This window comes from Hydractinia symbiolongicarpus, chromosome 10, assembly GCF_029227915.1.
Source record: "Hydractinia symbiolongicarpus strain clone_291-10 chromosome 10, HSymV2.1, whole genome shotgun sequence".
In the NCBI taxonomy this organism is placed as follows: domain Eukaryota; kingdom Metazoa; phylum Cnidaria; class Hydrozoa; order Anthoathecata; family Hydractiniidae; genus Hydractinia; species Hydractinia symbiolongicarpus.
Genome location: NC_079884.1, coordinates 14,256,119 through 14,273,296, shown reverse-complemented (window position 1 = coordinate 14,273,296; position 17,178 = coordinate 14,256,119). Strand labels below are relative to the sequence as shown.

General features: G+C 33.9%; 1 protein-coding gene across 1 annotated transcript; it reads right to left on the bottom strand.

Moving 5' to 3' along the window:
* Positions 1-13,500: 13,500 nt before the first annotated feature.
* Positions 13,501-16,569, bottom strand: LOC130613157 (uncharacterized). Its single transcript, XM_057434483.1, has 5 exons — positions 16,186-16,569; positions 15,145-15,321; positions 14,493-14,666; positions 14,262-14,414; positions 13,501-13,811 (listed from the first exon to the last, which is right to left on the bottom strand). Exons 1-5 carry the CDS (start codon positions 16,454-16,456, stop codon positions 13,642-13,644), a joined length of 945 nt encoding a protein of 314 aa, XP_057290466.1. The 5' UTR covers positions 16,457-16,569; the 3' UTR covers positions 13,501-13,641.
* Positions 16,570-17,178: the final 609 nt, after the last annotated feature.

Below are 17,178 nucleotides of genomic sequence, written 5' to 3'. Positions count from 1 at the left end.
ACGATATAATATTACAAAAACAATTATTTAACAGCAAGGTGATAATATGTGGACGACCACAGGCCTGCGATACAATTAGAAATATATTGATTCCCCGTAACAATACAAAACTAATAGAAGTTATGGGATTTAATGAAAAGAGTATTTGCACTTACATCGATAAATTCTTTAAACGAAACGAAAACAAAACATTTGTAAAATATTTGTACACGTCAGTTAATGAAGTTGAAAATCTCAAATCGATGGCATATACACCTGTTTATCTGCCATGTGTACGCGTCTGATGAAAAGATGGAAGAACTTAACACATCAACAAAATTAAACATCGCGGCATGTTTGATATTTCTACGAGCTCATATGATTGAATTTAAAAGAAAGAACTATTCCTTACTTTATATGCCGAAAAATGACAGCATTTTGAACATGGTTAAAAAGGCATCAAAATTTGCATTCAAATCTCTTCAGGAGAAACGAATCTATTTCACTCAAGATGAGTTCGAAGATGAGGAAAATGATTGTTTAGAAGCTATCGAACAATCTGGCATTATCGAGAAAGTTAGGGGTGACGACGACGGAGACTTTTTCAATTTAAAAATTTAATATTACAGGAGTTTTTGAGCGCCGTTTACATATTTTATGAAGGAGTGGATGTACACAAATGCATTTCACATTTTAAAAATATGCGCAATTGTCTTCCATTGGTTGCTGGATTGCATGAAATACTTGCAAACACTTATCGTGGTCCAATTTATATTAAACGATTCGTAGAAAGTGAATGCCACATGCATTCTTAGAAATTCTTAGAATTCTTAGAAAGTCAGACAAGAAAGTGGTGAAGGACGTGAAAGTTATATCGGGGGAAGAGTGTGTTTCCCAGCATAGGTTGCTGGTTTGTGATATTATCTTGAAGAGTGTTAAAGGAGCCAAGGGAAAGTACAGGCCCCGTCGAAAAGTCTGGAAGCTGAAGGAAGAGATTGTAGCAAGACAATTTAGTGCAAAAGTCCAGCAGTTAGCCTACAATAGCCAATGTGATAGTAACAATGTTGAAAGTACTTGGACTAATTTGAAGAATTGTCTTTTAGAAGCTTCTGATGATACCTGTGGGTGGACGAAAGGACCAACTAGACATAGACAGACCTGGTGGTGGAATAATGAGGTTGACCAGTGTATAAAGGAAAAGAGGAAACTTTGGAAAGAGTGGAAGTCAGGTGGTAGTGAAAATATTTACTTAGAAGCTAAGCGTCGCGCTCGTACAGCAGTGTATAAGGCAAAATCAGAAGCAGAGAGAAACAGATTTGCAGATGTGTTAAGAAGGGAAGACCAGCGCAATGAGGTATTCAAGATAGCAAAGCAAATGAAGAAGACTAATCAAGATGTTGTAGGTGAGAAGTGTATACGTAATGATGAAGGTGTTTTTGCTAGCACAGAGGAGGAGAAAAGGGTAGCTTGGAAGAATCATTATCAGAGGTTGCTTAACACTGAGTTTGATTGGGACAAGGATAATTTGTCTGATGATGATCTTGTAGAAGGTCCAGCTATGCAGATCAAGACAGAATGGGTAGTGGAGGCTATTAGGAAATTGAAGATTGGCAAGGCTGCAGGAGTATCAGGTATTGTTGCAGAGATGGTAAAAGCATCTGGATATATTGGAGTTGAGCTTATTACAAGTCTTGCTAACCAGATCATAAAGGATGGTGCTATTCCGAGAGAGTGGCAGTCGAGTGTAATAGTGAATTGTTTCAAGGGCAAGGGGGACGCATTAGAAAGGGGTAAATATAGAGGTTTGAAGTTGGTTGATCAAGTAGTGAAAGTTATTGAAAAAGTGATTGATAAGTTACTTAGAGAAAAAAGTGATATAGATAAGATGCAATTTGGTTTTGTTCCAAGGCGTGGCACTACAGATGCAATATTTTTACTCAGACAGCTTCAGGAAAAGTATTTAGGAAAGAGAAAGAATCTCTATTTTGCCTTTGTAGATTTAGAGAAAGCTTTTGATATTGTGCCACGTAAAGTTATTTGGTGGGCTATGAGAAAACTAGGTGTGGATGAGTGGCTAGTTACGATGGTACAGTCTATGTACAGCAATGCTAGAAGTCGTGTCAGGATTAACGACTCACTTAGTGATGAATTTAGTGTAAATGTTGGTGTACATCAGGGCTCTGTACTTAGTCCTTTGTTGTTTAATTTAGTCTTAGAAGCGCTGTCGATGGAGTTCAGAACAGGTTGTCCATGGGAGTTATTGTATGCAGATGATTTGGTTCCGTTTAGAGAGGAATGATATGAAAATGGTTAGGTGGATGTGTAACGCCAGTCTGAGAGACAGAAAGAGTTCAGATGAGCTAAGAAGCAGGCTAAGTCTCCGTAGAATTAAAGATGTTATCCAGATAAGAAGATTGAACTGGCTGGGGCACTTGGAAAGAATGGAGAAGGATAATTGGGCAAGAAAGTGTAGAGACTTGATAGTTAGGTGTGGATGAGTGGCTAGTTACGATGGTACAGTCTATGTACAGCAATGCTAGAAGTCGTGTCAGGATTAACGACTCACTTAGTGATGAATTTAGTGTAAATGTTGGTGTACATCAGGGCTCTGTACTTAGTCCTTTGTTGTTTAATTTAGTCTTAGAAGCGCTGTCGATGGAGTTTAGAACAGGTTGTCCATGGGAGTTATTGTATGCAGATGATTTGGTTCTCATAGCAGAGTCGATGGAAGAATTAGTTAAAAAGTTTGAGAAGTGGAAGAAAGGACTAGAAGAGAAAGGGCTAAAGGTAAGCACAGCAAAGTCTAAAGTCATGATTAGTAGCATTGCAGCGAAGTGTGACCTTGTAGTTGGAAAGTGACTTTGTGGAGTTTGCAGGAAAGGGGTTGGTAGTAACTCAATTTTTTGTCAGACTTGCAAGCATTGGGTACATAAGAAGTGCAGTAGTATTAGTGGAAGTTTAAGAGCTGACATACAGTTTGTATGCAAGCGTTGCAAAGGTGAGATTATAGAGAATGAAGTATTTCCAGCTTTAATGATGTACAACAGTGGCTCGTTAGAGATAGTTGAGAACTTCTGTTACTTAGGTGATATGTTAGGCAGTGAAGGGGTTGTTGGAAGAAGTGTTTCTTGCAGGATAGGTTCTGCTTGGAAAAAGTTCAGAGAGTCACTTCCTTTGTTTACTAGCAGAGTCCTGTCAATTAAGGTAAAAGGTAGGTTGTGTGAGGCCTGTGTAAGAAGTGTTATGTTGTACGGTAGTGAGACATGGACAGTGAAGCAGGAAGATCTTGACCGTTTAGAGAGGAATGATATGAAAATGGTTAGGTGGATGTGTAACGCCAGTCTGAGAGACAGAAAGAGTTCAGATGAGCTAAGAAGCAGGCTAAGTCTCCGTAGAATTAAAGATGTTATCCAGATAAGAAGATTGAACTGACTGGGGCACTTGGAAAGAATGGAGGAGGATAATTGGGCAAGAAAGTGTAGAGACTTGATAGTTCCTGGGGCAAAGCCCAGAGGCAGACCGAGAAAGACTTGGCAGGAGGTTATAAGGACAGACTTGATACAGAGGAAGTTGAGTTTAGATCTAACACAGTCTAGATCAGATTGGAAGAGGGTCATTAATATACCCCGTCCAACCCATGCTAGCATGGAAAACGGACGTTAAGCCGAGAATGATGTAGAAGGAATGACAAGGCTTCTTCACCCGGATTCAGTGGAATATTTGTTTAAAGAAATAGACGATGAATTATTTTTATCATCGTTTTATGAATATCATGGGGATATGAGTGATTCAATAAAGAACACATTTTTCGGCACAAGAAAAAGTTTTCATGTTCAATATCACTACACGTTAACACAGCTATTTCTTTTACTTAAAGCAATCACAAAAGAAGTGTCAGTAAGCCTAACTATTACTTTGAGAGAATTGACATGAAATGAACTTTCCAAACTGTTACTTTTGCTTTCCTCTCCTTTTAAAATCACAAAGAAAATATGTTTTCACGGAACACTTTTAAATGTCAATGATATGGTTGCAATATCAACGTATATTTCGCGCGAAACAACGACACACCTTCCTGCGAGTAATAATAACGCGCCACCTTCGCAACATAAATATGACGCATCTATTACACATGTAATAAAAAATTATCCAAGTGAGTTAGAAAAATTGTGTTTTCATGTTTGCGGCTTGACTGATAAACATATTGAAAAATTAAAGCCGTGTTTGCCGAATTTAAGAAGCCTGGATATTCCAAAGAATCCCAACTTGACATCAATCTCAATGAAATACATCTCGGAATCAATCACATCAGCAGCTAAACAAAATACAAACAAATTAGAAAAACTTGGTTTAGCACGTTCTCACTTAAGTAATGATCATTTTGAACATTGTATACCTCATTTAAAAAAGTTAGACGTTAGTTACAATTCCAGTATGACATCAAACTCATTAAAATACATATCCGAATCAATTACATCAGCAGCTAAAGAAAATGCTAACAGATTAGAAGAATTGAATTTATTTCATTGCGACTTAAGTGATGATCATATTGAGCACTTACAACATTGCATACCTCATTTAAAAAACTCATAGTGAGATGCTGACATTTATCTCATGCACAAGCAAAACCAGCAACAGGCAAGATGAATTTTTGTTTGCAACAGGTTATGTTCCTTGTTTTAAACCATCGTTTTCTAAAAGAAATGCAAAAACGAAATCAAATCTTGTGTACATTGACCATTTTATTTCCGCCGTTTAAATGAAATCTGCCGTTTGAAAATTTTTTTGATAACTAGGGTTTCTTTTTTCTTCTTCGTTCTTTATTTCTTGTGAAAGAATGTGTCCATTAATTGAGCGTCTAATGCTTTAGGGAAGAAAGTATTTACAAAAAAAGCTTTCGCGTTTCAACCTTGCGGGGAAAATAGTTTTTTGCTGTTCTTCGAAATTAGATTTTTTTGCAGGAAACAAAAGTTTCTACACAAACTTTGATCTGTTCTCCACTAATTTTATTACATATTGTTTTAAATTTTGTTTTGAAATAAAATTTTTAAAGACCATCAACTGGCACATTTCGAATTTAAAGTAATAACATACTGGCCCTCGTTTCCAGGACATAGCTTTGACTAGATTTTCAAAACAGCAAGCATTTTGTTTTAACTCTTTTGTATATTTATATATAATCTTTCTGTATGGTATCTATTTAATTTCTTACTACTTTTAACAGAAATAGAGTAAATAATTAACGCTTTTCTTTTTCTTTCATTGTGCAAATATAAAATAAACATTATACTTTACTACGAAGTAGATTTTCAAATTCTTGGATAATTGAGTACTCAAAAAAAATTTGAATTGTTCATCGTCAGATACTGCTGCAGTTTCTTTAAAACATAAAGTGTAGCCTCGGCGATTGTTTTTAATCTAACGTACGACTAAGCCGCCCATTTATATACAAGACTTTCTGGTAGAGCGATGAAAATAATTTGCAGGTTTACTACGTTCATTATGTTCTCTTCTATCTGACTTATAACGACTGCAAAAAATTAAACAGCAAAAGTTAACTAACTTTCGTGAAATTTGAAAGCTGTAAAATGTCTATAAAAAAAACCCAGCTGTAAACTAAAGTTTCATAGCCTCAAAGGGAAAGAAGTAAATCATTCATTAAGAGGATTATCAATATTTCGGAAGATGTTAGCGCCAAAGAAACAAGAAGCGCTAGGGACAAAGTATTGGATAGTTTAATTTTGCTTGCAACTTGCGAAATGCTTCGCAACCTTTTTTTAATTTCTAGTTTTTTCCTTTCATAATATTGGATAAGAAAATTCAGTTCTGTCCCGGCATATTAGACCAAGCGTTCTTTTAACTTTTAACGCTATTGGTTGTTATAAACAACATAAACAAATTTCCATATAGCCTCTGCAGCTTTCTGCATTTTGGATAGCTTTAGGGAGGTCATTTTCAGCTATAGTGCAGGAATTTCCAGTAGAGTTAAATTTTGCATACAGTTAGGGTTAGTTGCATACAATCATCCATGTTCGTCATTGCTTTTGGCAAAATTACCACAGTGGTTAATTTACCGCGGTTAAGAACAAACCGAATAGAACTTTTGTGCTGGGAAGATGCAAGCAAAACATAATATTGTCCGCTAGTGCTAAATTCTCAACAAGAAAAATATTTAGCAGTTAAATTGAAACAACCCCTGACCGAAGAAAGAAAAAGGTAATATGAAACGCAGTAAGAAAATAGGCGGAATTAAAATGAAAAGAAATACATTACATTGTAAAAACCAGGCAGTTAACAGCACAGCATTCGCTGGCAAAGAATGCCATTGTGACTAAACTATTTGCTAGATGAAAAGAATTTTCCAGGTTAATAGCTCCACTGGTTAAGCTTAGTTTTCATTGCCAGCTAATGCCACGATATTCCTGACGTGAAAATTAACGACACAAATTTCAGAATTATTACAACAAGGTTACTACGGTTAGTATTTTAGTTAGTGCTAGAGTAGGGTTAATACTTTCATCAAGCATGATAGTAAAAAAGGGTCTTTACATAAGAAAGAAATACTTCTCATTTTATTGGAATAAAGGAGAAGAAAAGAAAGGAAAAATTACACAAAATAAAAAAAAAATTCTTTATATGCTTTGCCTATTTAATGAATTAAAAAGGGATAAACATTTTACTAACTAAACAATAAGACAAAGTTCTACACCTCATGTCAGCTATTTCTGTGAAATATTTCTCTCTCATCACTTAGATTGCTGAATTTTTTTACATGTAAAATATAAGATTCTAGTCGAAAAAGCCCGTGAAAACATCCACATAGTCAGAAGAATGATAAAAAAGATCTGTCATTTGAACTTCGATGACGTCAGCAATGATTAATAAATACTAGAAAAAAATTAAGAGGGTCAAACGGTTTAAAAATTTTACTGATGTCAATAAGGAGTTGCTAAATTTTTTATAAAGTTGTATACTCGATTGCAATGGCTTCGTTAATTTAAATTTCAGTTATTGACCTAAAGTTAAGTTATTGACATTTTTGATGTCGTGACGTTTAATTTGTCAATTAACATTTTAGGCGTTTTTCAGCGACATCAAAGGAACATGCACACATGTCAAAATCGCCCTTCACAAGCACACTGACACATCGTATTATTATAAGAGATTGTATTTTCGTCTCTTCTATTAGCCAATCATGTTGGAGATGTATCTTGAGATTTTCTTGCACTATTATTAGCTACATGAAATTTATATATTTTTACTGAGAAAAGAGTCAAAAATTTTACTAATTTTTCAACTCTACAGTACAAAAGCCTATATTTTTTCTCTCTTTAGTTGAAATATCGTGCAAAAAGATTATATTTTTTATTGTTGTTAAGATTTCGGATTACATTCAAGGTCTTATTAAAAGGACGGTCTTTTTCTCCTCCTCCTTCTTCTTCTTCGACCAATTTTTTAAGTGATAGCCGTAACGTGAAGACTTTGAAAGTCCGACCAGGCACCGGCAGATCGCACAATTACTTGTGGCTTAAGCCGGCGTTTCGACAACGATTCACTCTGCTAGTCTCTTTAACAACAGCCATTGCTTGTCTGTCTCAGCGCAACATAGTACCGTAGATAATGAGACACGCGAAACGCGGTACATAAAGGACGGAAGACTTAGGGACAAGGGCCACTGACTAGACTATTGTAAATAAAGTTACGATTCATAATCATAACTAAGACAGAAGCTATCGGAAAATCTCTTTACCAATAATAAAAAAATCGATGATATTTTAAATTCATATCATAATAACTTCTATATTCACGACGAAGAGACGTCTACCAAGCTTGGAATATTAGAACTAACGGAACATCTGAGGATTCAAATGAGATTATATATGAAGATAATAAAAAAATCGATGATATTTTAAATTTTAACTTTTAAAAACATTTTGGAAGTGCTTAAATTGATTTCCAGTCTCGTTACCCCTTCCGCCCAGTATCCATTTGTTAAGATGAGGATTTAACACATTTCTATTATTCAACTTATATACTTTTTGCTTGTATTTAAATTAAAGTAGTTTTGGTCAACTCTCTTTAGTCTCTCCCTCCCAATTACTTCAAACCTTACCTAAATAATTAGCAATACAGTTTTACCCCGATCCTTTTTCAGAACTCTAAGGACCGCAGTAATTCCTATGTTTCCTAACTTCCCAATAGTGAAGTTTTACAATAAAAACATTTTTTCTCTTTTTATTTTTTAGCTTCTTTTTTCACAAATGCGTTCATTCTTAAAAACTTTCTTGCTCGTGACAGATTAAAACGCTGTGGACTCACAAAAACTCATGCAATTTCTTAATTTCGTAAAGGCATGCTGCAAAAATAGTCTCAAGGAGCTGATAAATTCATATTATTTAATTACAGGATTAAAGGAAATTCCAAGTTGTTGAAGCAGAACTACAAGAAAGAATTATCTAATTGGGATGTTCCTTCTGCATTTAAAACAAGTTCTGGTAAGAAATATTTAAGTGAAGATCGCAATGAGGTGTACGTAGACCTGTCAGTAGGTCAATGGAACGAAACATTTTCAAGCGATCAGGAACATTTTCTAAAACGACAAAATGTTGAGAGAACTTGATTTTGTATTTAAATTCTCATGTCGTGAATTAAACACACTTAATAACATTTCCGACTGGAAGAAGCTCCTAAAACGTTTTGTACCCAAATATTGCATGGGGATACTTGATGAGCTGACAGAAAACAGTAGCAGAGTTTTGGTAATCATTGATGGTATTGACGAGTTCAGATATCTAGATGATATAAATCAAATTGCTGTAGGGAATCCCGCACATAAGTTGGCTTCCGTTATCCACGATATAATATTACAAAAACAATTATTTAACAGCAAGGTGATAATATGTGGACGACCACAGGCCTGCGATACAATTAAAAATATATTGATTCCCCGTAACAATACAAAACTAATAGAAGTTATGGGATTTAATGAAAAGAGTATTTGCACTTACATCGATAAATTCTTTAAACGAAACGAAAACAAAACATTTGTAAAATATTTGTACACGTCACTTAATGAAGTTGAAAATCTCAAATCGATGGCATATACACCTGTTTATCTGCCATGTGTACGCGTCTGATGAAAAGATGGAAGAACTTAACACATCAACAAAATTAAACTTCGCGGCATGTTTGATATTTCTACGAGCTCATATGATTGAATTTAAAAGAAAGAACTATTCCTTACTTTGTATGTTAAAAAATGATAGCATTTTGAACATGGTTAAAAAGGTCTCAAAATTTGCATTCAAATCTCTTCAGGAGAAACGAATCTATTTCACTCAAGATGAGTTCGAAGATGAGGAAAATGATTGATTAGAAGCTATCGAACAATCTGGCATTATCGAGAAAGTTAGGGGTGACGAGTGCACAAGAAAAAGTTTTCATGTTCAATATCACTACACGTTAACACAGCTATTTCTTTTACTTAAAGCAAACACAAAAGAAGTGTCAGTAAGCCTAACTATTACTTTGAGAGAATTGACAGGAAATGAACTTTCCAAACGGTTACTCTTGCTTTTCTCTCCTTTTATAATCACAAAGAAAATATGGTTTGACAGAACACTTTTAAATGTCAATGATATGAGTGCAATATCAACGTATATTTCGCGCGAAACAACGACACACCTTCCTGCGAGTAATAATAACGCGCCACCTTCGCAACATAAATATGACGCATCTATTACACATGTAATAAAAAATTATCCAAGTGAGTTAGAAAAATTGTGTTTTCATGTTTGCGGCTTGACTGATAGACATATTGAAAAATTAAAGCCGTGTTTGCCGAATTTAAGAAGCCTGGATATTCCAAAGAATCCCAACTTGACATCAGTCTCAATGAAATACATCTCGGAATCAATCACATCAGCAGCTAAACAAAATACAAACAAATTAGAAGAACTTGGTTTAGCACGTTCTCACTTAAGTAATGATCATTTTGAACATTGTATACCTCATTTAAAAAAGTTAGACGTTAGTTACAATTCCAGTATGACATCAAACTCATTAAAATACATATCCGAATCAATTACATCAGCAGCTAAAGAAAATGCTAACAGATTAGAAGAATTGAATTTATTTCATTGCGACTTAAGTGATGATCATATTGAGCACTTACAACATTGTATACCTCATTTAAAAAAATTGGATCTTAATAACAATCTCAGTATGACATCAAGCTCATTAAAATGCATATCCGAGTCAATTACATCGGCAGCTAAAGAAAATGCTAACAGATTATAAGAATTGGATTTATTTCATTGCGACTTAAGTGATGATCATATTGAGCACTTACAACATTGCATACCTCATTTAAAAAACTCATAGTGAGATGCTGACATTTATCTCATGCACAAGCAAAACCAGCAACAGGCAAGATGAATTTTTGTTTGCAACAGGTTATGTTCCTTGTTTTAAACCATCGTTTTCTAAAAGAAATGCAAAAACGAAATCAAATCTTGTGTACATTGACCATTTTATTTCCGCCGTTTAAATGAAATCTGCCGTTTGAAAATTTTTTTGATAACTAGGGTTTCTTTTTTCTTCTTCGTTCTTTATTTCTTGTGAAAGAATGTGTCCATTAATTGAGCGTCTAATGCTTTAGGGAAGAAAGTATTTACAAAAAAAGCTTTCGCGTTTCAACCTTGCGGGGAAAATAGTTTTTTGCTGTTCTTCGAAATTACATTTTTTTGCAGGAAACAAAAGTTTCTACACAAACTTTGATCTGTTCTCCACTAATTTTATTACATATTGTTTTAAATTTTGTTTTGAAATAAAATTTTTAAAGACCATCAACTGGCACATTTCGAATTTAAAGTAATAACATACTGGCCCTCGTTTCCAGGACATAGCTTTGACTAGATTTTCAAAACAGCAAGCATTTTGTTTTAACTCTTTTGTATATTTATATATAATCTTTCTGTATGGTATCTATTTAATTTCTTACTACTTTTAACAGAAATAGAGTAAATAATTAACGCTTTTCTTTTTCTTTCATTGTGCAAATATAAAATAAACATTATACTTTACTACGAAGTAGATTTTCAAATTCTTGGATAATTGAGTACTCAAAAAAAATTTGAATTGTTCATCGTCAGATACTGCTGCAGTTTCTTTAAAACATAAAGTGTAGCCTCGGCGATTGTTTTTAATCTAACGTACGACTAAGCCGCCCATTTATATACAAGACTTTCTGGTAGAGCGATGAAAATAATTTGCAGGTTTACTACGTTCATTATGTTCTCTTCTATCTGACTTATAACGACTGCAAAAAATTAAACAGCAAAAGTTAACTAACTTTCGTGAAATTTGAAAGCTGTAAAATGTCTATAAAAAAAACCCAGCTGTAAACTAAAGTTTCATAGCCTCAAAGGGAAAGAAGTAAATCATTCATTAAGAGGATTATCAATAAAGAAACTGTTAAATCTCAACATTTCTGAAATATATATGTCGAGCAACACAGTGGCCATAAAAATATACACTGTACCTCAAAAGTTACTTACAGTTGACAAAACTCACTGTTTCCTAATGTTTCACGTCTTAATTTCTTTAAGGAATAATGCAGTAAACCTGCTAAACACTCTCAAATTATCATAAAATTATTACTTCAACTTCGTGTGATGTTTCGTCAATTTTTGTTGGCAATTTCAACAAACACAACTATTCCACCAACAACACAGCAATGTTTAAATTTTTTTAGAATAAAAATATAAGAATGTTTTTTTGTATTTGAAATGAAATAGTTTGCCTTCAGTCCGTAGTTAATCGAACGTATACTATTGTCAGAAGACGTGGTTGTAATTTTGTCTCTATAATAGCCGATTTTGTCTGTCTGTGCACACGAAAAGTGCTGTGTAATGGGCCCACGAAATAGCGTGTAATTTAAAGACGGAGCACACTGTGAATTTTTCTATGGGTAAACTAATAGTCCATATTAATAGCCGTCGTCCGTCTATTTGTCTGTCTGTTTATCTGTCTGGTAAGGAAACACAAAATGCGACATTTAAAGGACAGGCAACCCCGTAGATTTTCTACGGGTTCACCACTGGTCTATATCATAATACCCGTATACGTGCATCTGCCACGCAAAATGGTAACCGCAGAAGTGAGACACACTAAATACAGTAAATAAAGGACGGGTGAACACGTGGATTTATCCATGGGCCACCTACTAGTTTTACTGAATGTCATTTTTCTCGTGACTAAATGGACTTTGATCTACTGTAGATATAGATTATTTCAAATATGTTTTAATTAGGCTACCAGGTACTAAATACCGTATAAACCATTTAGCCGGACCTCACCTGTCAAAACAGTAACCTCAGTTGATTACATTGACCTTACTACCTTCAGTCCATGACGGGTATAAGGCGTCAAAAACTGAGCGGGTTTTTTTTCTTAGATTGTTTCATACTAAATGGCTTTGTGTATCAGTCAGGTGGTTATGTACCGTATTGCATATGTTATGGAGATTGTGATATAAATTACGAAATTATGCATGCAAGCCTGAGCAACATAATCCCAAACCTTGCACATAAAAATATCATTAAATATTAATATTTTCAAATTGACCATATGAGCCGTAACATAAATATTTGTTTAACATTATATGTTGTAACTTTCCTTGGAATGCTAAGTAATTACTCTGTGTCGATTTATCAACATTGTTTTGCTTTCGGCGTTTGTTTACATCGTGCCGCCATTTTTTAATTTAACGCTCGTTATTAGATCACGTGACTATAAGCATTGTTCACTTGAATCAAAAAGCAAAGACTTTTATTGCTATGTATCATCGCATATTATTTGTAAATGTGTACGCTGTCATATTTTAATCAAGACATCACCACTGAGCTTAACCCAAACGATGCAACTTAAGGGAAACATTTTATACTACAGAATGGAGCTTATAAAATCACTTAGCATCAAAACCAGCGTTTGCTTCAGTTTTTAACAAAAATTTATCGCTTAATCATTGTCTAATCACTAAGCTTTCTATAGCGCCAGCATTGATAGGTGTTTTGTTTCGCTCTCACTCGCACATTATTATAGCGAATAAAAGTTTTCCACCTGCAGTACACCAGGATGATTATTTTGAGCTATTCTTTTATATTTTTAAGAACATTTAGGCTGACATTCTGCTAAAAGCCACAAGCATACTAAGCCATAACTAAATTTTATTACTTGGAACATTATACGAGGAAAAACAAAGTAGTTGCTACGTCGCATTATAGTGAATCACGAATAACGAAAGTAGACGCCTTCTATGAGCCAGATTAGAAAGAAAAATATAAACGACACAATTTTTATTTGTCCAACTAAGATTTTGTCAAAAACATAACAGATTTGGGATCTATATGTTTTTCTTGTTTTGCTTTTGTTTTTACATGTACAAAAATATTGAACAAACCTGTACATGTTGCTTCATACGAGAAAACATGCGGCACAATGTAAGAAAAAAATACTAGATTCTGGGAATGATTGTTGTATCACACATTCCTGAAAGAAGAAAATTTCTATTATTGTTACAGTATTTTACGGAAAATAAACACAAAATATTATCCAATATAGATCATTTTTATACAGTATGCTTTACAGTATGCTTGAAATTTATGACGTCACGGTTGATTTTATTTCAATGTACGTGTCTTTTAGTGACTTTAAAGTTGAGACAAATTTATTTTGCAAATTGGCGCTATTTCCATCGTACTGTATATCGTTGAGAGCTTCAGAGATAAGTATTCTCGCTGGATGAAGTGCTTCAGATAACCGACGGGAATCTTTACATAAAAATACAAAACATTATAAAACTAAAAAAATGCATTCAAAGCATCGCATTACTCTGTGAAAGAACATTGACCAAGAAGAAATCTCCCTTTATGATTACCCTTTTATGATTTCTAAAAATATTTCAATTTTTTATATATAAGCAATTTAGCTCGATGCTTGCTATATACTAGTAATTTTCAAATTTACAAGCCAAGCCTAGTTACGCTGGTCCGCCAATCGACATTACACTGGTATTACACGTTGTATACATTTTGGAACCAGGAATCCAAAATTAAATGACTTTCTGGTAAATACGGTTTCTCATAAATCAACCATTGTGTCCTTACTAATAAGTGCCCCGCTGTGCAATTGTTTTCATGTTCGTGTATATACTGAATACTGAAATCAAGCGTAGAATTTGTTTACATTGCTCTTTGTGGAAGCTATTATTTATATGTTACCTTGTTTTAATGTCTCGACCAAACTGTCAATAATTTCAACCTGCTGGACTGCTTCTTTGAGTATGATGGACGACTGATGAAATGCTGATTCTAAAGTTACGTTTACTGAGCCTAACAAAAATTGCTCTAGATTTGCTTTTGTTTGATCGAAATCTAAAACAATCAGAAATTCTAAGTACTGTAATGAACGCAAGAAGAAGAAGAAAAAGAAAAAGAAGAAAATTAATTAACCTATCTGAACTTTCCCATTTAGCAAAATCTTTAAACTATCAGCAAAAAAACTAAAGGCGTTCTTAGATGCACCCTTCAACTCCAATTCCACAGATGTCAATAATGTTTTTAATTCCGGTTCCAAACTCTTCAATATACCACTCAAACTATTCAAGGTCGGTGCTGAACGTTTTGCTAAAATTGTAAATACATGTGTTCGAACGAATGTAGTTATCTGCTATGTTAATCATCAATGTACTCTGTATCTCTTACAGCGTTACTTAAAAAATCTCATCGTTGATAAGTTAATTCTTGTTTTTCTTGCAGATCCTCGTAAAAAAAATAAATCTCCCAATTAAGAAGATTTAGGAATAAGGGAACAAAAAATTTTGGAAAGGATCAAATTAGTTACGAAAACAGATAATACTTTGCTTAAATTAATCGTTGGAAACAGAATAATATAAAGGAGAAATATAGTGTCTTTTAAGGAAGGGGCTACTTAAGGTGATTTAAGAACATTATAATTCTCAGAATTTAAACCATAAAACGATACAATTTATGCATTATAAAATTGTTCGCCGTTTGATATTGGCCTATCAAGAAAAGGGAGATTGCCAGCGCATTCTTGCTTTCTTGCGAACTTGATTACTGGTTGTTGGAATAGCAGTCATACCTGTTTTTCCAGCCGAATAATGGAGCAAAATGCTTGCAACTCTTTCATCCTTAAGAAGCAACTTGCATGCTTTTCGAAACACTTGCCAGAACTTGTGATTTCCATTTTTAACACTTCTTACTGTCACGCCAACAATCAGTTTCTCTGCTGCTTTTAACTGGGATGATTCGATTGGTGCTTAAAGTAATCACGTGACAATGTCAAAAATATATTTTTTTGCATTCCACAAAGTTTATTTTGGTAAGTAATGGGACAGAAATTTTTCAGATAAAATTTGTTACCAAACTTCTGTCTTCAATTAAAAGTTTTTTACCAAGAAAATAATCAGCGGCTAGCATTGTTTTGGGGAATAGGACCTGGGTAAGAAGTTGTACATATCAGTCATTATAAGTGAGCATAATAATGTAAATATTCTGTATGTTATCAGATTTTTTTCCGTCGCAATAAAAAGAAACCTAAAAGCCCTGGGCATGAGATTGGGACAAGTAGTGTGACAGGTTATTTAAGCAAGTCTTGTGTGCATGCTTTTTTATAAGAACGAGTTTTTAAGTTTAGATTAAAATAATTATTTTAGCCTTGGTTTTAAAAAACTATTAGTTTAAGATATGGGACTTAAAAGTTTACAACAAGTTACTGAATTTACTCTAATGAGAGCCCATGCCCGCCCCTCTGCCTTTTAAAAACCTTTTGCAAAAAACTGTCTAGTCACATTTTAGATAAATGAATAAAATGCGAGAAATGCATTATTTCATCTTTTTTTGTAAATATGTTAATTGAAGTCTCTTGTGTCAAAATCATTGATTTTCCGTCCGTCAAAATTAAGAAACTTGTTAAAAAACATTTTCTATTATAATGACCTCTGAATTTTAAAAACTTTAACTAGTTGGACGTTTGCTTGGTTGCTTAATAAAAGAAAAATGTACTGCTTTAGTCCAAAATGAAAAGAGATTCCTAATAAGTGCAGTTCCTCAGAAAACAACCACGCTGCCTTCTTCTAATTTTAGCGCACAGCAAGACGGACAAATTATTAAGATTACGTACTAACTCCAGGATGCGCCACTTTTACTTTCAAGGATTCGGTCTTTAAATATTTCATAGATGCATCTACGATAAGTTGTGATTCGTGTATAGATCGAAACAAAGCATTCTGGATGATATTATCGCTTTGTTTTATGCGCTTCGCTATTACTTGTCCAGCTGCTTGAATCTGTGCGCATTTCTCACCATTTAAAACGGATATACAAGACGACGTTGCATCGATGTGCCAACTGGATAAAAATACGAAGAAAAAAATTACCAGATATTTTTCCATTTTTAACTGGATATAATCCTCCTCCAAATTGTTTATATTTGATAGATATATTTTGCTTATCTCATCTTAAGTAGCTAGTTGAACAAAATAATATTTCTTGTTTAATATTAGCGAGCAAGAGAAAAATCTGGTCAGGTGTTCAAATATAAGTAGTGGGTTTTGTTGACATTGCTATATTTTGTTTATGTTTAATCACTTGTACACGTGCCATAGTTCTAAAAAAAATCTAAAAAAAATAGACAACACTTTTCAACAATAGCTGCTGCGATAATCATGATTTCTCGAGTATGGACACCTTTCCAAGGAATTGCTAATTAACCATCAACTAAATCATTTAGCGATTGGTGAAAGAACCAAAAACGAAGGACGGACATGTGAAGGTGTGATATGCACAATTTCATTTTAGAAAATCAATGCATAATAGGTAGAAACAGGTTTTTTCACACCATTCTTCTTAATAACTAGTAGCATGGGAATGGAAAGGATGGTGTTTGTTGACGCTCTTGGTATGATGCTTACCGAACCATCAGTTCAGTAGCGTTATCAATTAGATAAGAACTAAAATTTCGTATGGTTTTACTCGATAAATGATCTTGTGCGTTAAAGATTCTAAGTCGGTGAGAAACCAAGACCTATTGCTATACCAAACAGGCTATTGCTATTGCTACATCAAACAATTCTGAAATTAGGCTTTTAGTTTTCTTGAAAAATAACATCTCTTA

What these genes read in the sequence shown, in the direction of transcription:
- LOC130613157 (XM_057434483.1), bottom strand. Translation starts at nt 16,456, where the DNA reads ATGGAAAAATATCTGGTAATTTTTTTCTTCGTATTTTTATCCAGTTGG. An exon ending in AGTGGCGCATCCTGGAGTTA is followed by an intron (nt 15,322 to 16,185) that starts GTACGTAATCTT and finishes GATTACTTTAAG; the next exon opens with CACCAATCGAATCATCCCAG. An exon ending in TTATTCGGCTGGAAAAACAG is followed by an intron (nt 14,667 to 15,144) that starts GTATGACTGCTA and finishes TTACAATTTTAG; the next exon opens with CAAAACGTTCAGCACCGACC.